The sequence below is a fragment of the Platalea leucorodia genome (genome assembly GCF_965183815.1).
Source record: "Platalea leucorodia genome assembly, chromosome: 3".
Lineage (NCBI taxonomy): Eukaryota > Metazoa > Chordata > Aves > Pelecaniformes > Threskiornithidae > Platalea > Platalea leucorodia.
The window spans coordinates 23701998-23727464 of NC_138825.1; the positions used below are offsets into that span (position 1 = coordinate 23701998).

The 25467-nt window shown below is 40.1% G+C and overlaps 1 protein-coding gene across 1 annotated transcript; it reads right to left on the reverse strand.

The window, feature by feature from the left end:
- Positions 1-477: 477 nt before the first annotated feature.
- On the reverse strand, positions 478-24871 carry RRP15 (ribosomal RNA processing 15 homolog). Its single transcript, XM_082305434.1, has 5 exons — positions 24782-24871; positions 21040-21314; positions 19044-19141; positions 17989-18190; positions 478-2910 (listed from the first exon to the last, which is right to left on the reverse strand). The coding sequence occupies exons 1-5, from the start codon at positions 24843-24845 to the stop codon at positions 2758-2760; spliced, it is 792 nt and encodes a 263-aa protein (XP_082161560.1). The 5' UTR covers positions 24846-24871; the 3' UTR covers positions 478-2757.
- Between the last annotated feature and the right edge of the window lie 596 nt (positions 24872-25467).

The window sequence follows — 25467 nt, forward strand, 5'->3', positions numbered from 1 at the left end:
TGATTCATGCTCTCTGGAATGAAGGGCAGCGGCACAGCTTTCCTTAAGCCGATATATTCCTGGGAGCAGGCAAAACAGACCGAGCACTCTGATGGCTGGGAAAAGCCGCCAAAGGTTGTTCTTGGTAGCTATTGAAAAGGAAGAACATCACTGAAAAAGTGCGTAGGGAGGCGGGTAGGGCAGCCGATCCCACAGCTGAGAGAGGAGACTGGAAGGTGTCTAGGCCAAACAGGCTTTAGCTCTTCTTCTGAATCGCTAGTCAATTACAACAAAGCTTGAAATAAATCGGCCACCAAATGCCTAAAATTAAAATATACCGCTCCCACCTGCTGTGAGAGTCTTGAGCTTATTTCTCTTTTGGAGGTAGCTACCAATTTACGTTATTCTAGGAGTTTCTCTGCATGTGGCACAACCAAAGGACAAGGCAAAGGCAAGGTACAGTATCAAAACTAAAAAACTACCCAACATACATTAAAATCTGAGTATCATGCTTCTTAAAAGGCAAGAAATGCTCTCCACCTATAGGCAAAAATTACTGCTATGTGCTCTAAATGAAATAGAAACTCAAGATATTTTTAGCAATATTGATATATTCCACAGTTTTCTTAAATACACAAGTGACACTTCAGTGCTTTAATCAAAACATTACTTCAAAAATGCACAAATAAAACTCAAACATCCAAATATTGTAGAAGTATTCTGAAAGTATTTTGAAATTTTTAATAATCACCTCAGGATGTTGTAGTTCCTAAGAAAAACTGGATTATTTTCCAAAAATTTGATCTCAGACAAAGACTGGTGATATCAAACTAGAGAACAACTGTAGATTTAAGAGTGCTGATGTAATTTTTCCACACAAAGTAACTGAACTCTGCAGAAAGAAAGCAGTGTCAGATCAGATTATTATGCTGCTTCATAGACTTAAAACTCATTGTAGTATATTTTTGTATTGCACTAACGAGATGCCAGCTCTCACTGAACAGCTATACAGATGTCTAACCTTCAGAAGCCGGGATAACCATATGTCAAACTCCTGTGGTTTTGCCACTTGATATTTTGGGTGTATGCCTTTATTTGCGACAAGAAATATCAGGCCACAAACTAATGTCTCCTCAGATATCTAATATGTTTAACACTCAAAACAGCTTGAAAATCTAAACATTTCTGCTGTTAGCTTTGAGTTCTCCTCAAAGAATTATGCTACAATATATACCAGATGAACAGGCTAGGGATAACACAACCATTGCCAGTTGTTAGGATGGGTTTCTCTGCCATTTTCTATGTATATTTTTTTGTCCTGCAGTACACGCAAAGTTCAAGCCCCCCTCCCCTCCTCAATGCCTTTGTTAGGAAAATCTAAATCCACTGCCCTACCACACATTTCAACGCTGAAGACTGAAAATCTGAAAGTCGCTCCTAATCATATCTTGCATATAAGCAGGTACAAAGAAAGGTTTGTACTAAGACATCTGTAGAAACAGACAGAATAGTACTATGTATTTTAAGTATCAATTAATAGGCCCCAAGGTATTTTCTTCACATAGCAAATGGGGAAATGCCATAGCAAAGTTAAACAAACGACACAGCATCAGCCAGCCAGTCTGGAACAGCGAAGGCAGCAGAATTCAACCCCAGCCTCTCATTTAAAACACCTTAATCACAATGCACTTCCTTCTGTATGCATATGCTTCTATAGAGTATATTCTTATTATGTATGTTAGCTTCTGCACCTTCGCAACCAAACAACTAATTAGGAGAAATTGCTGTAGCTTAAATAAAGCCAATAGTATTATGCTGATGTATGTTTTCCAAAATTTGGTACTGTTACAGTACACACCTAAGGAAGGGCTTTTGTTTGACCCTTTACAGACCCGAGGAATTAGCATTACAGCTGACTAAACCCACAGGGTGTATCTTGGAGGGCCGGCTCCTTACTGAAAAAGACCAGAACACCAGAACTGCAAACGAAGCAACACTGAATATAATTTCATGCAGTAGTGCTACAAAAGCCCTCCCTCCTCCAACAAAAAACCAGCAAGGACTGTCCTTTCCTCTCCTACCAGTGTCTTAGCTTATACAACTTCAGACTTGCAATGGAAAAACACATACATATATATATAAAAATATAAAAGCCAATTAGTAGGGTCAAGTCTCTCTTTTTACAATTACATTTCCAGAGTTGTCTCCAATCAAACTAATGCTCCAAGACCAGAACTATCACATTAATGGTTACTTTTCTTTATTATCTACAAAACCTTTCCTGGCCAAAGTAGTAAAGACTCCATAGGAGTCCGATAACTTTACAAGGTGACGGCATTTCTGTGTTTATTGTAAGCCATTTCTGTTGCGAATTGCTAACAACTTTTCAAAGTGCAACACTGATTTGGAAATGCAGGCACGCTAATACATCAATTGCCATGACTAATGTATAAACTTTTAATGACCTTGGCAAAATCTTTCTTTTATTGGGCAGGTGCCACTATTTTGACTGTACAAAATGTTTTGGAAATATGTTGAAAATTATACATGTTTTGGAAAATATTTCAGGATTTCAGTATAGCAAATGAAGCTATATTAAATAAAAGTTTGACATGGAGGAGAAAACACTCCAAAGTTGTGCAAGTCTTTTTTTCTTTTTCTTTTTTTTTTTTTTTTAAAAAAGAGATATCCTCCAAGTGTTGTACATTCACAGAATGCTGACTTTTTATCCAAACAACGTTAAGATAAAACATTATCTTGAACGGTTTTTAGTTTCATTCAGTCACTCTCATCTTCGTGTTTCAGACCACCTCCTTGTGCAGTATTGCCCTCTCCATCGCTTTCCTTGTCCCAGTCTTTCATAGATGCTCCCATCATGAAGTCATCACGCAGTATATTCCATTCTGGCCGCTCTTCAGACTTCACTTCACCCTGAATGTTTGATGGGAGGAGAAGAGGGAACAGAGGGAGATGAGATGAATGTGAAAGGCAGTAAAAGATGGAAGCTGTTCATGTAATCAAAATAACACCTCTCACACTCTTACAATTTGCATTGGCAGACCTACTGAGGGCTAGCTTTTATGCACATGCTACACAGAAATATGCAGGACAATCATACATGACGATGCTAATAAGCAAACTTGTTTAAACCAACCAATAAAAGAAATATGGAAACAAAACAATTATTCCTCACGGATGAAACAGTCAACCTTGGGCATGACTTCCTTTATTAAAATCTTTCTTGGCAATCAGAATGGATTCATGATATCATTTATTAACCCCCAGGTGCTGCTTCATTAGAACACTTCTTGGCACATTTCTAAAACACAAATATGGATTTAATAAAGGCTTAAAACCCCCCAAATTTAATATTTAACATATTCTGCAATACTTGAACCAAATCCCCTTTATGTGGATTATTACCTCACTACCTGGGCTTGTCATATGGTGCAAAGCTGCCTCTAAAAGAAACAAAGTTGATCTACACTCAGCAAGCCAACACCACCTTACTCCAAATTTCCTACCTCTTGAAAGTGGATAAACTGAGGCCACACTACACAGACTGGTAAACAATAAAGAAAAGTGACAGGAGTAGATTTTTAGGTTAGCACTGAAAACCGCGCTACGTTGCAGTTCTAAGTGACAGATCAAAGTAGGGCAGTGCAACAGCCCCATCCTGTGGCAACAGTTTTAAAGAACAGCTTGAAGCTATTCCTACATTCTTACTGAAGGAAAATACTAAAAACTGTTCAATGAAAACAATGGAGAAATGAGAAATAGAGAATGCAGGTCCATCACTGTAAATCTAACACATCATATCACACCAACAGAAGTCATTTGAGTGCCAAAAGTCTGCCAAACAAGATATGTATTTTTAATAGGTAACCAAAGCGGAAATGCTAAGTGTGACATCTCCTATAGTTCTTTTTGAAAGATTACTTTCACAAAAATAGGATAGCAAATCTTAACACTTTTCTTCCCAAAAGGAATCTCCCAGGGCCCAGCTCAAACAAAGAGAAACTCTACAGCTGTTCCTCGAGATGCTTGCAATGTGTTTTGTTGTGGATTTTTTTTTTTATCTTCACAGCTGCTCTCATTAATGCCTACTCCTAAGAGTAACTCTCCCATCCCAACAATCCCCCTTTTCCACAGGGTAGTGCCTCCTAACCACTTTCCACTCTTGCAGCAATTCATTTCAAATGCTATACCCAGTAAAGCCTGAAATCACCTCAGACAGGGTAATCAATTACCAGGAATTAGAGAGTTACAGATAAGGTAGGTCCCTAGGCAGACCTTAAGATATTCACATGGGAATAATCTGTATTAGTGCAAACACAGATACTCTGTTCAGGGACACAAGGAGAGGGTAGCTTCCCCCCCCCCCGCCCTTTTATCTGTATTTCAGTTGTTTTATGTGTATACCTTTGCAGAGTAGAGAAAGGTAGAAAAGATTACAAAAGTCACCAAGCTTTTTCTTTTTTAATCCCAGACCTTTTATAAATCCCTGGTTGAACATGCCACAGAGTAAAATCTGAGATACCTAAATGGAAGAATCCCATCCTCCTTACAAAACAATCCAATTTTCTTATTTTTTTCAATAATAAATCAACAGAGATTCCATTTTTTCCCCAGACGCGCAGAACAGGGATTTTTTTTGGTTTGTTTTTTAAACAGCACAGAAGCAGTAGATTACTGTCAGCAATGACAGTGAAAGGCTCAAGGTTTGAAAAGCGGAATGCTCAAATTCATCACAAGCTACTATTCAGCAACAATTAGCCCTTCTTTCTGGCTGTGTCAAGTGAACAACAGGACAAAAGCAGGACCTCAACAAAAGAGGGATGCTGATCCTCCACAGCATTACCCGCTATGTAAGGCACCACAAAGGTTTGAATAGAGTTTTACAACAAGCCCTAAGGAGAAAGACAGAGGTAGCATGTCCGTGCCTCAAAGATGAAGATTAAGTGCTTGAAAGCAAATATTTAATCAATTTTAAGCATGCTCCCAAGTGAAGAAAACGCCGTGTTTAGTATCTTCATTGCTAACTCATTTACTGCTCTATTTTCCTCTCACAATAAAAACTCCCCAAATCTATTGTACCACAAAACATTCCTGGAGTCTTAAGAAAATATGCAGCAAGACTATTTGTATAATTAACAGTTAGTTCAACTGTAACATCGCTTTCCAACTTGCTTTATGTAAGAATGTTAATACACTCGGGTTTTCAATGCCATAATCGGGTTTCATCTAAATAAAACAAAACTGATTCTTGGCACGTGGAAAATAAACCAGCTTTCATTCTATACCACCACTTTTGAACTTCCAGTCAGCTGTTCATCCACATATCCCACATTTCACTACAACACTGAAGTCCCCTTTGAACATCCTCAAACGAAAACAAAGCAGGCTATATAAACATTAGCGTGTAACGCTACATAAAGTGGATCCTTCGGTAAGGCAAGGAGTGAAAAATTCTGGCGTTGCTTTTTTTCCCCTCTCCTTTTTTATCCATGCATTTGAATGGGTTTGTTCTTTGTCTGAAGGTGTGGCAACCTATTTCAAAAGGTCTGAGAGGCAGCAGTTAGTAAAATATCTCAGGAGCCACTGGCACATGGTGATACACTTGTTATCATGAGCTGAAATAAGACAGAGCAAAATGCACACTGTGGTTACTCTAGTGCAGATACTTATTTGCTGGGCCAGACCAATAGTCCAGTTGAAAAGAGATCATATAAATAAAACAAACACCATCTTGCCTGCTTGGTGTGCCACCTAAGCTATCACAGCATTAGCTCAAGTCTGAGACAAACTGGGCTCTGTAGTGGGGACATCCTTCCCAAACTAATTCTGGTTTGAAGACATACCCTCTAAAATCTGCACCAGGACTAGATGAACTGAAACTCTTAGCCAAGTCCTAATAAAACCACCCACCCACCAAATATAAAGCTTAGGTCTGTCACCTAGAACAAACAGCTGTCCCTTTCAGGATCCTGGCTGGAATTCCCTCCTGGATGCTTTGAAGAAATTGGTCTGTGAAAGCCCCGTGGCATCATCAGCAGCTATATGATCAAGATCAAGTTAGAAATCTCCCTGGTTTGGTTCATTTCTTTACGACTGCAAAAACATGGAGCTACGTGATTCACTCTTGGTAAATGACATTACAGTAAGTATCTTCAACTGAGACCTGCCAAACTCAATGCTGGAGTTGTGGCAGATTTCACTGCCACTCAGGTGGGAGATCCATCCTCTCTACCCCTCTGAAGTTGTCAGAAGAAGCAGCAGGATGCTTGTAACTGCACACAGCTGCTTCAGTCTGCAAAAGAGTGCCTTAGCTCAAAGCCTGCTTCCTTTGAAAGCTTAAGGGAATTAAGTTCAACATCCTAAAACCAGAGCAGGAAAGCTTGCCACAGCTTTTCAGAACCCTATGCATAAGCAGACCAAATTCCCGTAATGTTTATTTATGAGTAGCGGTGTTAAAAGACAGGTCTTGAAATCAGGGTGCACAGATGAAAGACAGCATGGCACTTTGCTTTCCGCCAGCTCATGTCACTTGAACATACCCCAGTTTCTGCATCTGTAAAACAGCAAACATACCTACATCACCGTAGCGATTCCCCTACAGCCTGCATCCAGAAGACAGTAACTGCAGGGTATTAACAAATGAACATTTCTCAGACCTAGGAATTACAATCAGCACACTGGACTCCCACGCCTTTGCTCCGTGTACAAGATGAAATGCCAGAGCTTGCAGGGGCATCTCTCTTTACCATCACATACAATAAACGTTTATTTGTACCTGTCAGGGAAGGAATTTCTAACATAAATATCTCTCAAGCAACAACTTTAAGCCCTGAGAAAACAATTCTAACATGTCTAATTAATTTGAACTGCCTCCCCAGGTTCCTCTGTTTTGCTCAATACAAACATCTAAGACCTTGAAATACAGGGAGGCTTTTGTCATGGCAAAGAAGTTAAAAAGTGTGTAACTGCCAAAACGCATTCTCGCATTTGTCTGACAATTACCTTCCCCGCCAGCCTGCATCTTGCTCCAAATGACTGCTGCTATTCTGTTCCTCATCCTCAAGCAAGTCGGTTTAAACCTAGCTCAAAAACCCTCCCAGCATAGGCATAAACCGAGGTGTTACATTTCCATTAAAAAAAATAAAAAGAAAAAAAAAATCACTTGGTAGAAGGAGGGGGAGGAAACGGAAAACAAAGAACACCAGCATAATCATTTCTCCTAAATTTGTTTTCAGGAATATCCAAGCTCACAGGCTAAGAAAATAAGTTTCCTCTAGGCTGGGAGGAAATAAAGAAAACTGCAGCTGAAGTATCTAAAGCAGCAATATAAGCAGAAAACGAAATGTAATGATTTTTAACAGAAAAATTGTATTTGGGTTTAATCATCAGTGCTTCTTGCAACTTTAATTTGAATTACAGTGAGATCTTGACTACAAGAAAGGTTCCTATGTACTCCTGATCCCAAACAGACAAAAAACCACAGATCTGGAAAATGACAATATATCCTGTACCACTTCTATCTTGAACTTCTGAGCCAAAGTCTCACAGCAACTCATGTTGACTTTGGGAAGCGTTTATGAGCTTGCAGAACATGCGAGCTGCACAACAGAAGTCTATTCTGCTGCCGTATAATTCTGCACAATCGTTTATTCCTTAGGGTGAGAGTCATTCAATACCCATTTGCATCCTTCTCTCTGAATGAGAAATTAGAGCGACTGAACTAAATTGCCTTGCTATATTTGAAGTGATGCTATACTGTGGATATGAACAGTGGCACAGGAGATTTACTCAAACCACAAGGTCTCTTGGGCACACCAGAATCTGCACTGGCATTTCTAGTAAATAAATCTAAGAACAAAATTTTTTTACAGTGTGTTTTGAAACCCGCTGTTCCTGTTCAAACTTCTCTCCAAGTAACGTACTGGAATTATTACTACAAGCACAACAAATACTGATTTTCCTTTTGAGCACAGCCAGAAGACCACCCAGAGCTTAATGACCTGCATGAGGAATCTCCCCATCTTCACATCCTCCTCTAGGGTTTACTACAATTGGGGATGTGTGAATGAGAAGGAATGCTTTGGGTTGGCATGCAGAGGCTTAAACATGCCCCAACCTTAGAGGGGTCAGAACTGAATTACAGAATTTCTAAAAACAAGCATCTGGACTTAAGCAAAGAAGAAAAATCATTAGCATTGTTATCAAATGCTCAGTTGCAAAGAAGAATCACAGAAAGAGCTTATGAGAGAACAGATTTCCTCAGCCTTAGTTCATCAGAAACCTCATAAATCAGTATTTCTGTCAGAAAAAACAAAAATATTTTAAGAATTCAGGCATAATGCAGGGCCCTTCTGCATACAGGACGCTCTGGAACTCCTCAGCCCATGCTGTGCTCCAGCTCTGATAGCAGCCATCTCAGAAATCCTTCCACTGCACAAGGAGTTTTACCACATGCTGCTGCAAGACAATGTCTGGCCATACTGCCATTGAGATTCCCTTTACGCGTTTTAATGAGAGGATGAACAGCGTGGGCATGCTACACCCAGGAGCTACTCACAGAAAATAAAAACTCATATACGCTCTCCTGAAAATAAGCCTCACCTAATGAAACAATCTTACACTTAAGTTACAACATAGGTAGGAACTGTTACCTTTACCCATACTAGTAATTACCCTGGTGGAATACATTCTGTAATTTGTAACTCATGTTCTGTAAAATACAAGGCAAAATGACAATGTCATGAATATCAATTATATCACCGTCTTTCCAACTGTCAGGCCAAAACACTCCACAAGTAAGCTTTTTTAAGTAGGCACCAAAGGAAAATTAGCTCAAAGTAGACTGCAAATTGTTACAGAAAAGATACCTGGAAAGACAGAGATAACACATTCCCTGTATTAGGTTATCACACAACACATCAGGACAGAAAGTTTCCAGACAGTATACCCTTTCAGTATGCCATCACTGCTCATTTTCAGTCATGTTTGTTTTTTCCCCCTGTAAAAACAGAACTACTACATCATCCTCATCTATATGCTTTTACCTTCACATCTGCAATGCCTGTTTATCAGCAATTATACTTCTGACAGTGAAATTACTGCCTACCATGCTTGGCCACTACTATCTCAGTATTCTCCTGTTACTCTTACCCCTTCCTCATCTGTAAGTCTCCACACAGCTTTCATGTTTCACCTACTTGAATGACAGGATCCTGAGCAACGACTACACAGCACCGAGATCAATTAATTCATGACATAAAGACCCAATGAGTACTGTGGTTGAAAACAACATATGATCAAGACTTCTGTATTTAAAGCAACAGGTTATACTTTCATTGCTTATCAGACAAAAATTTGTATAGCAAGTTATAGTATTCAAAGTAGTTGAATCATAATCCTGACTTGGAAAGGAGAATGCTGTCCATCAGAAAGACTAGCTTTTCATGCTAGCTAATCATGAGCCTCAGGTAACCAGCCTGCAAAATATTGTTCATTTTGTACCAAAAAGCGTAAATTACCAAGAGCAAACTTATATGGACGACTCCTTACCAGCTTTCATCGTTATTCCTAAAAGGAAAATAATGAACTGAAAATGTTTCTGTTTGGATGGGATTCAAAATAAAGGAAGAAAGAACTTTTCTAGACACTTAGCATTTCAACCCTGAAAGAAAATACCACACAACTTCTCACAAGTAATAAAAAAAGAGACTTCTCTCCATCAGCTGGCCGTACATTTCTTAATGTGTATTTGTTGCAGTAATGAAGACATGACAGAGTTTAAAGATCAGCCTAAACATTACGCAGATCCACAACATCCTTGCAGCAGGTTACCCAATTCCTGAACCATCAAGCTGTACCTGGAAAATATGCTGATACAGCAAGACTGCCTAGTAAACAGCATCCAGTCAAGACTAAGGCCTTCAATGTGCTATCCCTCAGAAGTCAAATACTAATGTCTTTCAACAGCCTACTTTAGACAAATATTTGAGTCACAACAGATTTTTCTCAGATGTCACCCATTTATGCAAGACACTTATGCACTACCTCAGCTGGGTAACTAAAATTTTCTGCAGGTTTTTATAAAAGCTTGCCTGTTGGCACAGTAGGAAACATGCAGGCCCACAGCTGTTTGGAGTATTTTTTGATCCTTTTTTAGAATAAATTAGCCGCTTGCAGATTTTTGAATAATCTGAATGTGACTCAGATTATTTCCTACAAGTGATGCCGAAATCGTCCACTGTTTTTCATTATGATTTAGCAAGAGGCATAACAGAGCGTGTCCCAAAAGGTTGTCTCAAACAACGAAGGCTACAGTAATGACCAAGTCCTTCACTTCCAGCACTTAAGAAATCATCTCATAGAGTAGCTGATGAGGAAGAAGTGGGGCTAATAAAAAGCCTCCTCTTCCTGACTCAGGATTTCCACTTACATTTGAGTCCTGAAACAAGTATAGGGATCCAAAAAACTATGAGGCCGGAGGGAGAGAAAAAAAAAAAAAAAAACCAACACCACAAAGAACTAGCTTTTGTGTATTTTTATTACTAAATATGAAATACTGAATTTTTTATGACTACTAAGCAGCTTGTCTGGCTAAACCTCCCTACCCTCATTGCCCCTGCTTTTACTTAAATGGCTTTTGCAACATACCCTAAATGTCTGCAAATTCAAGTCTCTCTGATTTTATATTCCTGTAATTTCCCTCACACTGTCGTGGGTGAGTGGCAAACTCATAAAGGAACAGACCATACCCCTCAACACTCCCAGGCTGCTTTCTAAAAGCAGTTTAAACCTGAAGAGGGAATACGTAAACTGCTTGTGATCCCAATCCCTTATCTTGGCCATCTGACTACCCTTTCTCTGCATTTCTGACCCTTCCATCTCCTTCTACGTTTCTGTATGGGTTCTCCAAACACCTGCAGGTGGAGAAGAAATGACACAGACCACATGCAGAACACTGTCCAGGGTTCAGCAACAAACTGAAAAGAGGTCAGATATTTCCAAGAAAACAGCTTTAGTATCATTTGTAATAATAGTAGGGTGTTTTTTTGTTTTTTTTTTTTTAAAAAAAACTAACTATTTTCTAAGCTTTCAGTAAATTTCAGAAACTATCATTAAAAACTTGCCAGATCTTCCCATAGGGAAAAAAAAAACAAAAAAACCCCACTGAATTCAGCAACCCTCTAACCATTGGAAGCTGGAAGCAGTCTGACCCACCACTCCTGAAGTCTACCAAGATAAACAAATGAGTAGGTGCCCACAGAGGTCATTTATAATACACATCTGCAAGTTCAACACTCTGGAAATCTGAACATTTTATACCTTAACAAAACTTCAAAGTAAGGGAATCACTTTTCAAGATAATTTCCAATAGAAAATGCCTAGATGCGGGAAACAAACTGCTTCAGATAGACAAGCTCCACCCAATCTTTCTTACTTTCAGAGAACATTATTTTATAAAACTTGATGAAACGTTTAGATATATTTTTCTCTAAGTACATTGCCTTCCCTGTAAGAGTTACGAACAAAGCCAAAAGTGGAGAGCTGCTTTTATAAGGCTTCCAACTCAATAAATAGGATTTGACTTTTTGTGCTTTGTATACTTACAGGAAAATCAAAAGAAGATGTATACCACAAGTTTTTCATGTGGCTGTTTCAGACATAGTTTTACTGAAAAAAAGCCTTGCAACATCTTCTGGGAAAATAGAACACCATCATAGCATCCTGTGCACTAATAATTAAATAGCAAGGCAAGTTAGTCTCAACTATGACAGATGGAGCTGTTTCAGTATCGCGTGACATTTCAATCACAAGTCCCTGTTTATATTCACTTACAAAATTTGCCAAACTTCAACTGCTTCATGCTGAAGGCTTTCACGATGTTTCAACTAAAATCACTTCACCCGTTTTCATAGAAGGACGAACTCAAAAGTATTTTGTCTACAGCTCTAAGGAGGAAAGAAGGAGACATTTCCTACAGGCATCCATTAAAACCTTGCATCATTCATTCTTTTTGAACTTAAAAATCAGCTAAGGATGTATTTTGGAGCTGGGAATGTGTCTTTTGCTATCTCCATGAACATTTTCTCAGATCTGGCCAAGTTATAAACAGCTGGAGGACTGCCCTCCCCAAACCTGAGGTCATCACCTAAATAGATACGATAGGCATTTAGTATCCAAATTCTCTTAAAATATCTGTCCTCACTGATCACATACTATCTGCATCTTAGAAGGCAGCATTAAACTGGACCGTGCGTGACTCATGATGACAAACAGGGAACCAGTCTTTCTCTGTGAGTAGTTGTCAGGGCTGCTCTCGCATTAGGCACCAGGACGCTGGCCTGCATGCTTGGCCCTCAGGTGCAAGGGGAAAGAATCTGTCAGAAACGTAAAACATGACAAGGATAAAAAAAAGAGGCTGATGGAAACAGAGTGCAAAAAAATCAGTGTCTTTTCCCCTTCCTGACTTCTGATTAAGTATCTGAAAGAGAGCAGAAAGGGAAATCTGAGGATAAAAAACACAGAAAAAAGGGTGAACCTAGTGAAATACAGCCATCACATGGCCTTTAATCCTCTTATCTGGAGCTGAACTCACAGTGTCAAGTTCTTGACATCTATCAATCAAATACACATTTAAATACTGACAAAAACCTACATTCCTATGTTAACACAGACGTGTGTTACTGGCTATGGCAACAGATAGGGAACTGAGCTTGTACATCTTAAAAATCTAACCTTTCTGATGACCCAAACTGGGTAAAGTCAATACATCTTCCTGTAAACAGATTTAAAGTAAAAATGTCACCAAACAACTTCTAATATTGCACAACAACCCTTCACCTTAAAGAACATATGGAATTTAGGATATAGCAAACTGGTGGCAGGCTGCACTGTATTTATCCCTAAGGATAAAAATTAGACTACAGCATACAATTAGGTAGTCAGCAACCTTTTGGTACAAACCCAAAAAACTACATTAAAAGCATCAGCTCCAAACATATACCAGGTGACCTTCAAGACAGTGTACACACATTTGGGAAAAACAGATACAAATGCACAATTTATAAAAGAATCCAAATTAAAAGTTTTTGTGCATGGATGGGAAGACATTTATTAAAATTGGGAGAATACATTTACTCTGGCTGCAGCTGAGCTAGATTAATACTTGGCTGCCCCCTCAAATTTGCTGGAACACATGCACGCTCGGTTACTCCTTCAATTAGTTCTGTAAAACTAGCACACAACAGCTGTAGTAATAAACTTCTGCTACTCTGCAATGTCATTATCACCTAAGAAAAAAAGTTTAATTTTAAGATTAAAAGATGTGTTGATACACCTTACCAAATTTCTAGAAGTCCTCTATGCCTTCATCCATACTTTAGAAATAAACTACTACAGCTGGTTGAAGCAATTGTTCAGACTACTGTCCCTCCAAATAATCTTTTTTTTTCCCCTTCCCATTTCTGCACTGTGGAAACTGTGGAAAAAAGTAGAGCAACATGCCAATGGCCAGTACTTATTCATCTCCAAGAAAAAGAAGGCAGTTGCTCTCACAGGTTTTAAACAGATCTAACTTTTAAGCTGGAAAGCACATTTATATAGTCATTAAACTTGAAAACTGAAAGCTCCCATGCCACTTCTTGTGTCCCAGCAAGAGCAACAGTCAAAGTTGGAAATATAGTACTCCTCCTGCCCTTGAACAATCTTCAAACTACTGCTTAAAATTAAAATAGTTATGAATATTAAAAGTCTTATAAACAAAAGAAAAATCTGTAGCAAACCTGACACTAATCACTGTGTTTACAAACTTAAAATTTATAAAATGCCTTCAGGCAGAAGGAACTTTTCTGGAAAAGCATTTTATTTCAAGTCCCGTACGAGCAATAGCTGATATGAAATAGCACTGATATTCTTTACTCATCTTCGTTCCCAACAATAAATTATTTTAGAATAGGTACTATTTTGAGACCAATACACCATTTTTCTCCAGATGCTATCACAACACGGGAAGCAAACTGTACCTCCAAGTCACGTAGAAAAATTACCTTGCAGAATTTGGATCGTGGTTACTGAAGTAGACCAGGAAATCCTGCTCTCACTTCCACCACTGAAATGCTCTGCAACAGATCCGGTGTTAAGAAAACTTACGAGTTGAAGCAAACATAGGTGATTCAGAAAACCATGCTACAAAGGCCTAATTCGAAACTACAGGTTGATGAGTGCAGGTTATGCTTATCACAAAGAATATTTTTAACTTTCATGCCAGTTATTTATACATCACTAGAAAATGTTTTACCACCTAGTAATGCTTTACAGGGAGTAGCACAAATGACAAGCAAAAAGTCAAGACAAGAGCTTCTGGTACTGAACAACCCTGTTGTAACTGACATGCACCAAGGGAAAAGCATTGAGGCTGCTCTGGTAGTGTTAACTCTGAATTTCTTTCTTTTCTTACAATTAGGATTTCAAGACCTCACGTAATTCACTACATCAGCCAACGTATCTGTGCAGCCCTAAGAGATCAGAAACTTCACTCAGCCCTGGAAGCAAAGGTACTTCCCTACCCCATAATCCTAAGAGCACACAGAAATTTCTTAAGGACCTGAAGAAAACAAAGGATTCCTGCAAGGAATCCTTTACTGCCACTACCTACTTTTGTATTTCTGCTATAGACATAAAGATGCCTTCAGCCTCTAGGGCTGGAAAGACAGCATGTCTGATATGTACCTTTTTTAAACCTGTAGTTTAATAATGTTTCTTACAGTATCTTACAGGTGGGAAGCTGCAAGATACAACCAACACATACTGAAATGAAAATCTGGTCTGAAGGATTGTGTTGAACAAGATTGAAAGCTCTCATATCTCCCAATAAATCCTTCCCCAAAAAAACCACCCCAAAACTTAAAAAACCCACCCAAACAACAAACAAGCAGGATTTTTTTTAAAAAAGAAAATTATTACATTTTTCTCCCACATTGCAAGGCTTTCAGATAAGGTGATGAGGGGAGGGAAATTAGATGATCTTACCCAGAGGCAAGCATCATGTACAGTACCTTGGAAAAAAACAGGGAAAAAATATTACACAAGTCAGCTGGCTCAGCAAGGATTAAGAAATACCTTGATAAACAGCTAATGATATGAAAGGCAAAGTTTTTGGCTCCAGCTCAGAAAAGTAATTACTCCCATCTGGGCACACAAAACCCCAAGAAGGGCTACAGTTTCACATGGCATGGGAAACTTTTCACAGCCTTACAGTCTTTCTTTCATAGCTACATTGGGTGGGTGTACACTAAGTAATATTTAGGCCAACAGCTAAAAGTATACAAGACTATAAACAACGTTCTCACAGGGCACAGGTTACCTGTCCTTCCCATCAATGCGTGAAGCTGATGGAAATAGAGAAGAAGCTTTTTTAAGTGGTTGTGCTACTGTGAAATCCCACTGCTACCGATGGGCCTTTATAGAGCATTTAATTTCTTTTTCTCATGCATATATATACCTGACTAAATAGTCAGCCGCAACAGAGCTTTAAGGGGTTTCTTCAACAACCCCTGACATTTAGAAGAAACCACCAAACTTTCAAAAATATGGCAGCAAATCTTGCATTCAAAAACCACTGCAGAGTAAGAAAAAGCATTTGACTGTTCTCATAAATACAGTCAAGTCTCCTTTCATAGCACAAGGCTTGAGTCAAGAAAGGTTTGCTTTCACTGGGAAAACTTTATTCTGCTATTTTTCTTGCTGTCTGCTTGTTTTATGTGGGTGGGGTGGTGTTTTTATTGTTCTGGACTGCATTTTAAGTGATGGTAGAATGCCTGGAGTTTGAATTGGCATCTCTTCCACTGTTTTTGTTGAGATAAATAAATATATTTCCCCCCTTTTTTTAAAAATTAAATACATGCCGTACTCTCACTTGCTAAAAACAAAGCAGGCTGCTACAAAAAACCAAACCATCACAAAACAAACAAACAAAAGCTTTCAGATGGCACAAACAATCTACCAAACTCCTGCTGCAAGGAGTTCACCACCCAAAAGCCTCATCCCTGCTTACTACCCTCTGAAAAACCCTCAAAGACCAAGAAGCAGAGATACGACAGTGGAGGCCAGCAGTACTGTTCAGTGGCTAAATGTCTGTGTAATTCTGAGGAGGAGACTGAAGATCAGATTTTGATCCTCAAGCACCAACAACTATGGGGATGGAAGCATGCTAAACAGGTAAGATATATTCTCAAGAGAAAATAAGGCAGATTAATAATTCCTTCTCAAGCTGTTCTTAAAGAGTTTGGTTCAGTACTGAACAGAGAGTCACTGAAGCAAATGCAACAAGGGAGGGAGGGAAGCGGTGGTCTATCCAGGCAGACATGGCTATTAAAAGAAAAAAAAAAAAAAAAACAACCTAAAAAACCCAATGCCCCTCCCCAAACAAAAAAAAACAAACCTACAAGTATAGCCTTATATTAATGAAAAACTCAAAAATCTGAAGTTTTTGTTCACAAGCGATGTGAAAACAGAACCTGTATCAATACTCAAAACTGACACTAACCAGCCAACATCTAAAGCACCTCCAGAGCACTCAAACAGAAATATGCTGTTACTGACGCTGCCAAAATAAGACTGTTTTTTTTTTATAGCATAGAAACATTTGCAATCTATGTTTTCTGACCTAGTAATTAAGAAAATTGCCCTGCTACGATCTGACACAAAGAAAAAAAGTCTTAGTTTTTCCTCAGCTATTGATTCAATGCTTACTACAACAGTAGTTGGCACTGCTATTACTCCAATGTTCTGCTATTCCAGGGGAGGAAAAAAAAAAAAAAAAAAAGAGAAAAAAAAAAAGGAACCACACACACGCACTCCCCCCCCCCCCCCCATCCAAACAGCAAGCTGGAATTATTTAAGGAGAAATAAAGTGTCAGCACCAAGCTAAATTGTTCTCATTATCCAAAGAATTTAAAAAATACTTTAATATTACACTTGCATGAAAATTGTATGAGCTCTTCAGGCCAGGCAGTGTTTCAGCATGCTCCCCAAGTGCACACAAACAAAAAACATATGACAAACTGTTGTCTCCCAACTGATTAAAGTATTTCTTCCTGGCACAGAAAAGCACTTAGTTAACTGCTGTGAGTCTGGGCCAACAGAAGTATTCCACCCACCACCAAGCACAAAGTTCAAACCTGAACACAAATAAGCTTCAAAAACGTGCAGCTTCTGAAATACGAGAAAGAGTATGTCTGAGCAACTTGTTTTCAACCCTGAGCTACTTGGTGAGTTGAAAGAACTGATAGAATTGGATGAGTCCACCTGCACCGTGTCTCTCTCAAGCACGTTTGGCAAAAGTGGAATGTGTTAAAATACTTTCTTTCATATTTTAAATACGATACCAAAACATCGTAACAGCAATAAAGCCACATCAGCCTAACATACACACAAAACTAGGGAAAGAAAAGCCTACATACAATGTTTCATACATGTCAGTTTCTTTCTGTTGCGGTATTCACTTGTATGGCAAAGTTCCAGATACCATAATCATCCAGAGCAAGTGAGTTTGAAATGCCCAAAACGCAACACGCAAGCCATACAGTCTAATACACTGTGCAAGATGAAGAACCCCTGTGCCTTTCACAATTTTTACAGAGCTGATAACTACTATTGGCCAAATTCCAAATGTCACAACCCACTAAAATCTAGTAGTTTGTTCCATGGGTGGTGCAAAATCAAAGATAAAATCCAATTTTTCGTATTCTTTTTTTAAACACACAGCTAAACCAAACTATTTGTACACAAGGCTTGACGTCTTATCAGAAGAGCTTCCAGTGTTTTGTACCTTGATACTCAAAAGACAGGGAAGACAGCCTAAGAGCTACTCGCTCCCTTCCTAAGTAGTCTCAAAAAACACAGGCACTTCGATCACTGAAGAGCAGGCACATTAATGGACAGTAACTATACTGCAAAGGTATCTTGTATGCATTTTTTCTCCCAGATGAAGCCTACCTGTTTACTTTTTGTGGCCTTTCCAGCAGGAGACTTGCTTCCTTTAGCACCCTCCATGTTTCTTAAAACATTGATGAAATCTTTCTTTGAAACAGATGACAGCAGTTTAGCACGCTGCCTGTCAGAGCTCCCAGCTTTCTTCACCTTCTCATCAACGTTCTTTTGGTGTGTCCTGACAGCATTAAATAATTGTACAACACCTCTAGGATGGGGGAAAGAAAACAAAAAAACAAAACAATTTTTAGCTCAAGTTCCCTTTACAGAAATGAACCCTCTGCCAAAGCAACTCATCAGTGCAGACACTGGATGGCTTCTAGCTCCCCAAAATGGTTACTTAGAACCTCAATTCAGTTAAGAAGTAACATTTACTACAACATAAGAGACCTTTAATTTTCACTCTTCCTTCACACTTATTGCTAGGAACCAATAACAAACAAATCCACAAATAACTATTCAGACCCCAAAATAAGCATGGTAACATGGGACTGAAATCAGTGCAAGAGCATGTTTCATCCCCAGAAGCATGTTACTCGTCCTACAACCAGCTATTAAATTCCTCAGGCAAGATCTTTAGGGCAGTTGAAGTAGGGGGACAAGGCAGAGAAATGAGTAAGGAGATGGATACAGACAGCACATCAAGGTGTTCAACTAGTTCTGCAACACCAAACTACTGCAATGCAGAACAGGCAACTGAACTTAAGAGCGGTGGATCTGGTGAATCCTCTGCAGAGAAGGAAAAAAGAACAGTAGAAACAACTCTTCTGCATTTTTAAAGCATTAAATTAACAAAATGAGGGGATCCAACAAAGCACTTTTGTTAAGCAAACATTACATTCTTATCTACATTTTTACTCTTTCATAAAGCTTCTGAAATCTTTTCTTGAACTTGATACTGTACAATGCAGTCCTGCATATAAATCACTCTGCTCCTGCTAGTCACTTCTTAAGAGTTCAATCTGATTGGAAACAGATTACCTGCACAGCCCTTTTCTTCCCCTTTTCCTCCTCTTTTCGATATACATATATTTAAGGAAAGCATTCAGAAAAACTCTTACCTCGTGGCAGTTCTCTGAAGATTTCTTTCTCTGTCTCGGTCTTTGACAACATCTGGCTTCACTCGGCACATCATTTCCCACTCCCGCTTTTTATCGAGCTGCGTTATAAATATTGTTACGTGAAACAACATGGAACATTTGAGAATGCAGCATACTCTGATAGAGTATGTAGCAGGAGGAAAGAAAAAGATAAACCAACAAAGCTCAGCTTGGTTTGAGGGTAAGCAGTATGGGGCTGGACAACAGGTGTGGGGCAAGTCTCTTGCACTGACACCCCAGGAGCCACAGTCAAATCTCACAGAGTCACTTGCCTTCTGCCGCAAAAACTAGAAAAGAGTCACACCAGAGCGATGCCTCTAGCTCAAGACAAGCAAAGGGAGTCTGGAAACAAAACTCAAAATGCTTTCACGCTGACTGCTACGGACAAGGAAATTATTCAAAGATGTTTTTTAACTCCAAGACTTCACAAGCTGATCACAGAGAAATTTATACATAATAAAATCCTGGATATATCAAGACAGGCATGTCACATTTTGAGCCTTGGGAATTTGACTTCCCCAGCTGAATTAATCACGGTACAGCTTTGTGACCGACAGTGATGCAGAGCAAAGACTACAACAGGCAGAACTTAAACATGAGGAAAAGCACCAAGTGCCTACCAGAGAACAACTCCTGTGTATAACAGTGATTTTTGTCCTTTTTTGAGGCTCTGAGTTTGAAAAACAAACTAATCCGCTTTCACATTACCAGAGGCCACAACACTACCAGCTTTATTTCTGCTAGAATAGGAGAACACTATACTTCCCCAGCATCTGCTTCAGAAGTAAGGTAATGAAATATTTTTTCCCCCTTTTAACAATTTAACAGTGTTCTAGGCCTGGTGATGTTGCATTAATTCTGTTTTATGCAAGAAGTCTTTCATGGAATTTCAGAATCCTTATCTTTATGATTCCAGGCAGACTACCACAAATTTGTGAATTTACAATCATGTTTTGGCCTTTTATCAAAAGAGCTGCCCTATTCTAGCTTTCATCAGCAAGAAATTAATAGAAGGCAGAGAGTTCTCAACTTTTTCTACGAGCAAACAAGTCAGTCTGGGGACCTGCAGCCTACCTCTGCTTTGCAGTACTCCCACATGTTTACTGGATAAGAACGGGTATTTAGGACAACCATAAGCGAGCAGATGCCATACTGAAGCCCTCTGTATTTAAAAGGCAGGCCGTGGCCTAACCACAGCATGTCCCAGACTGTCAGGTGGATAATCTGGTTATCCCATTGAAACAACAGGTAAGATGAGACATTACAACTATTAATATATTTTTAGCCTGAAGGTAAATCAATCACAGCCTGGAATTAAAAGTTCCACTAAAGACACACAAACAAATGACTTAATTGCCAACATAGTTCTGTTTTCTTCATAACAGTTTCAGAACCAGAAGCAATTTAGGGCACAGACACTGTAATAGAAAACTCCTACCAGCAAAATCGTTGAGGGGAGCAAATAATGGTTCACAAACACATCAATAATTACTGCAATCACAACCTAGAGGCCTTTGATTTTGGAAGTCACAGCAGAATTTAAATGAAAACAGTTTTCTTTCTCCCTTTCACTTTCGTTAAGAGAGAATTATTTCAACTTGTAATGCTGACAAAGTGAATTATACCCCAAATTAATAACAGCAATTAGTAAACTAAGCTTAAAGGAGCTGCTTTCACCTTCTCAACAACAAAAACACCTTAAGCTGACAGACTGGAACAGTCCCGCTGCCAAAGATCAGGCTGCCTGACGGCCCAGAAAAAGCAATAAGGGAAAAAGCCCTACAGCATGACTGTCTGGAAAGTAAAAAAATTGAAACTACTTGAGATCACTGTGGAGGAGAGATTCCAAAACTGAGACAGCCTCAGAGCACTCTCCCAAATCCTCCTGCTGAGGGAATCTTGCATGTATCCCAATCTGACTGTGACTGCACAATAAAATACTGCATCTTTTTCTCACCTTCATCCTCTTCTCCAGCCTTTCTTGTTTTTCCTTTTCTCTCTCTTTCTCCAGTTTTTTATTCTTGGCCAAGATTGTGGACTTATTTTGTGGAATCTTTTTGTTGAGCACTTTTGCCATGGCATCTGCCCAGCCTGCACTTGGGCCAGCTTTGGAGCTTGCTGCCTCTTCAGCCGCATTGCCAAGGGCTGCTGTTTCATCTTCATCATCACCATCCAAGGCTTCACCTCCTGAAGAGTAGCTGTCTTCTGGAAGTCCTGAGCTTAACTCAGAATCTAGGGGTAAAAAAAAAAGGAACAAAAAAAGTATCAGGAGTTCTGTCTCTAGTAAGGATCCATCACTAGCATAATTTGCTCCATATGCAAATGTTATCCGAGTTCAGGGCCACGTACTGCTTACTGTTACAATTAATCCCCCAAGCACACATACACCACCATAATGAATTTATTAGAAAGTATCCAGTGCAAGTGCCTGCTCATCTCAGTGATGATTTAAAGTGACTTAAGAGGTTGGGTAAAAGGGAAAAGGCAGCCTTGGATATTTATCATTAGTGAAAATTTTGACAATTATTATTAATGAAAATTTTGATGTTTAGGAGTGGTAAGTTTGGGGAAAAAAATATATTTTCCAGTTCAAAAATAATTTATAAACGCATATACACACACATATGTATGTATATATGCACGTATGCACATACCTACATACAAACTGCAATAGTGACATCTAGTGTTTAAATGCAAACAGCCACATGAATTAAATTGAAGGTACGGAGGCATTTTTTACCTGAAAGCAAAATCTGCTCAAGGAAAATAATGCCAGCAAAAATACAATTACCTAAGCATAATGAAGAAAGAGGGGAGACTGCTTTGTGAAATCCAGAATCAAGACAGCTGTCAGGTAGCTCAAAAGAAACCAGAGGCACTGAGCTTTTCTGGTATAAGTAACTGCTCAAGTTCTTGATACACAAATAAAACACCCCCAAATTCAAGTTTCCTTACCCTATGCTCCCTTCAGAACAAAAAAGAAGGAATTAAAGTGAAAATACTGAAGTTTGGAATCAAGCAACAGCAAGACAAGTGAGAACAGCCAACTAGATGGCAAATCACACACATGAAGAATTTACCGCTTCCCTCATTAGTCTGTTCAGTGGGTCAAATGGCAGAAATAAAGCCTTTAATGGTGCGGATGATTAACTAGAATGAAACAGGATGCAAGTTTAGGGTGTGCTAAAATATGTTTGGTGGACCCACTTTATCATATAAGCAAGAGCAAAGCATACAAGTGTCCTGCCACTATTAACTACTATTCCGCTAATATTTGTGCCACCCAAAAGTTTTAAATTAATTATCTTGTATACAACTTTCAAGGCCACAACTCAAGTGCTGGACAGAAGGAGGCTGGTTTCTGACACTTCTGCAGTCCCACCAGCAAGGGGACAACTCCCCACCAACTCTGAGATATCATCTGACTGGCTTTCATCCATCTACCACTCTCACACTACTTCAAAAAGCGCATTTTAAAATCACGATGTTAAGTACTACTGAGCCAAGTGCTTTACTTTGCAAGCACTACTATATCCCATGAGCTACCTTTATCAACCAAATCATTAAGAGAATGAAGTCAGGACTGTTTCACAACATCTGTTTTCCGTAAAACCATGCAGATAGCTATTAATGATATTTCCTGTTAATCAATTGCCTATTTAATTACTTAACAAATATAAACATACACTCCGTTGCCAGACTAACTTAGTACTCTGCCTTCTCCATGTGCCGTTTTGAACCAGGAAAAAAACCCTATGTAGCAGCAAAACAGTGGCGTTAACCTATTTAAAACAAAGCCTCTAATGCCCAGGCATGTTTAGAGGCTCAAAGAGCATTTAGTTATCATAACGGGAAGAAGCAAGATTATATGTTTACATCACAAATGTGGAAGGGAAATACTTACTGAGTACTTGCTCATTATCTATATCAGTATGATTTTTACCACCACTGAGGTAAACACAGTGTTGTGTCATGCTCCACGCAGGATAAGTTATGGGTTTTTTTCAACAGTCCCAATTATAAATTGGAAATTTAGAAGTAATGAATTTGTTCAACACATTTAGAAACTACTAAAGGCATCCTTTTTATGATACCAGTATGTCTCCATATCCTGATTTCCACATTTTTTAAAAAATTCAAACCATTGCATGTGAAGAAGTGCATCACCACATCCTGGTTCCTACACATAAAACAATTTGTCAGGTTCTCACCCTTAAGCCTTGCCCAAGCTAGAAAATTGCTATCTAGTTTTTAAACAAGGAATCAACCCCTACTTGTGCCTTTTTATACATACAAAAGCTAACAGCTACCAAAAGTCCAAACCTGAATTCCACACACTGCTTAGGACCGACTTCCACAGTTAGCCATAAAAACCATATCACAATTATAAAAATGAAAATTACAAAAGCACGTATTAGTCTCCTTTACATAATATTTTCTGCCAATAAAATAAGAGGATAATGCTGGATAATACCAACAACATTTTGCTTTCAACAATTACAGAAAGATGACCAAGGCTTCAACAACCAGCCATGACTTAGTCTTTAATACATCAGAGGATCTGTCAACAGCATAAGATAAAGCAGAAGTATTTCAAAGTAATTTAAACTAGATTAACTCTACCAGAGTAGAACCTGGGGCTCTACTCTGAATTGCGAAGAATGAAGCCCAGCATAGGTTTAATATAAATATCCTAATTATATATGCGTGGGAAATATACATACACATCTTCATACTTTACTCTTCTGAACATGCTCAGTAATCTAGGTGTAGACACATATAGTTAAAAACAGCAACCATTCAGAAATGAGCTCTGAAAGAAGCTCTCACACAAGGCTTCCCCTTGGGTTCAGTTTTGGCCCTCAAATCGAACACTGTGAGCTACAGCTCCAAATAGCCAGAACTTTGATTCCTCCCAGAATAAAGGAAAAAAAAAAAATCCAATTACATGACATAATTAAGAAGCAATCACAACTAGTGAGGTATACCCTCACAACACATGAAGAGGCAAGAATAAGTGGAAAACCATGTATAAACGATGGAGTATGAATGTGTTTATATGCTGTGCTCTCCTGGTGGATTACTGTAATTGGCGTATCTTACGGATTTCCTTCAGAGCAGGAAGCAGATGCTCGTCTCGGACAGACGGACACAGGCAGACACACAGCCCATCACACCCCGGAGCTCGTCCAGCTCTGCCCAGTCACCGCCCGCCCCCAAGAAAGGGGTACCCCAGAGACACGCGGCAGCGAAAGTTATTTTGGTGGGCCCAGGGAATAAACGAGCTGCTGTCAGTACTCCGTGGGTTAAGCAGAAAAAAAAAAAACAAACCAGAAAACCTAAAAGCGACAGCGCAGGGAGGGCAGGGCCGGCGGGCAGGGAGCAGGCACACCACCAGCCACGGTGGGGAAGCCACCCGCACGGAGCACCCCGCGCCCCGCTGCCTCCACCCCACCGGGAAAGGGCTTCAGCAGGCGGCTGGGCTCCCGCCGCCCCGCGCCAACCGGCTCCAACCCTCGGCCCAGGCTCCGGAGGGGGAGGAGGGGCTCGGGCCCACCGGCGGGCTCGGACGGGGCAGCGAGGTGCGACCGACGGCGGGGGCCGGGGAGGCCTTAGAAGCCCGTCCGAACAGAGAGGGACCCAACCCCCTTCCCGCTCCCGTCCCTTCCCGCGCCCGCCGGGGAAGCAGCGCCCGTTACCGCTGTCCGCCTCCTCGCCCACCGCAGCCCCGCGTCCACATGGGCCCGCCACGGCGGCCGCCATCTTCCCCAGGGTCCACCTGCTATCGCCTTCCGGTCCGGCCCTCGCGCTGCGAATCTGCGTTCCGGCTCTAAAGGTTCCGGGCAGGCGAGCGGCGGCGGCTTCCGGGGCGGGCCGCGGGCTCGGAGAGGCGGGTAGGCGCCTCAACCAACCCGACGGGGTGTGCTGGGGTTTGCTTACTGACCGAGCGATAGAAATAAAAAATTAAATAGAAGAGAGAGGTCTGCCTGGGCTTCTCCTCTCCCTCAGGCCTGGGGAGGTCCGTGGGTCTCCGGCGCTGGGCTGCTGCTCCTTCCAGCAGTGGGCAAAGCCCAGCGAGACCCTGAGGGCCTCTCCTCCACGGGCTGTTACCGCCTTCAGGGACGCCATCTTGGGGTCACGGCCACCCACGGGTACGTGGCCCCACGTTTCCGTGTGCTGAGAAAGGCTATCTCAGCCAAAGCGTAGAAATAACCCTGCAAAAGCTCAAACCCGGCAAAGCCAAGGCTCGTTATTCTCTGCTAGTTATTCTCTTCCACCTCTGAGAGCCACAGTGAACGTGGCAATGATAAAAATAAACCCATTATATTTGCTGTAGATTGCGTGGTGGTGGGAAGAAGAATTTGAAGTCCCACCTTCACAATGC

What these genes read in the sequence shown, in the direction of transcription:
- RRP15 (XM_082305434.1), bottom strand. Translation starts at nt 24,845, where the DNA reads ATGGCGGCCGCCGTGGCGGGCCCATGTGGACGCGGGGCTGCGGTGGGC. An exon ending in GGCTGGAGAAGAGGATGAAG is followed by an intron (nt 19,142 to 21,039) that starts GTGAGAAAAAGA and finishes TTTATAACGCAG; the next exon opens with CTCGATAAAAAGCGGGAGTG. An exon ending in CTTCAGAGAACTGCCACGAG is followed by an intron (nt 18,191 to 19,043) that starts GTAAGAGTTTTT and finishes CCCCCATCCTAG; the next exon opens with AGGTGTTGTACAATTATTTA.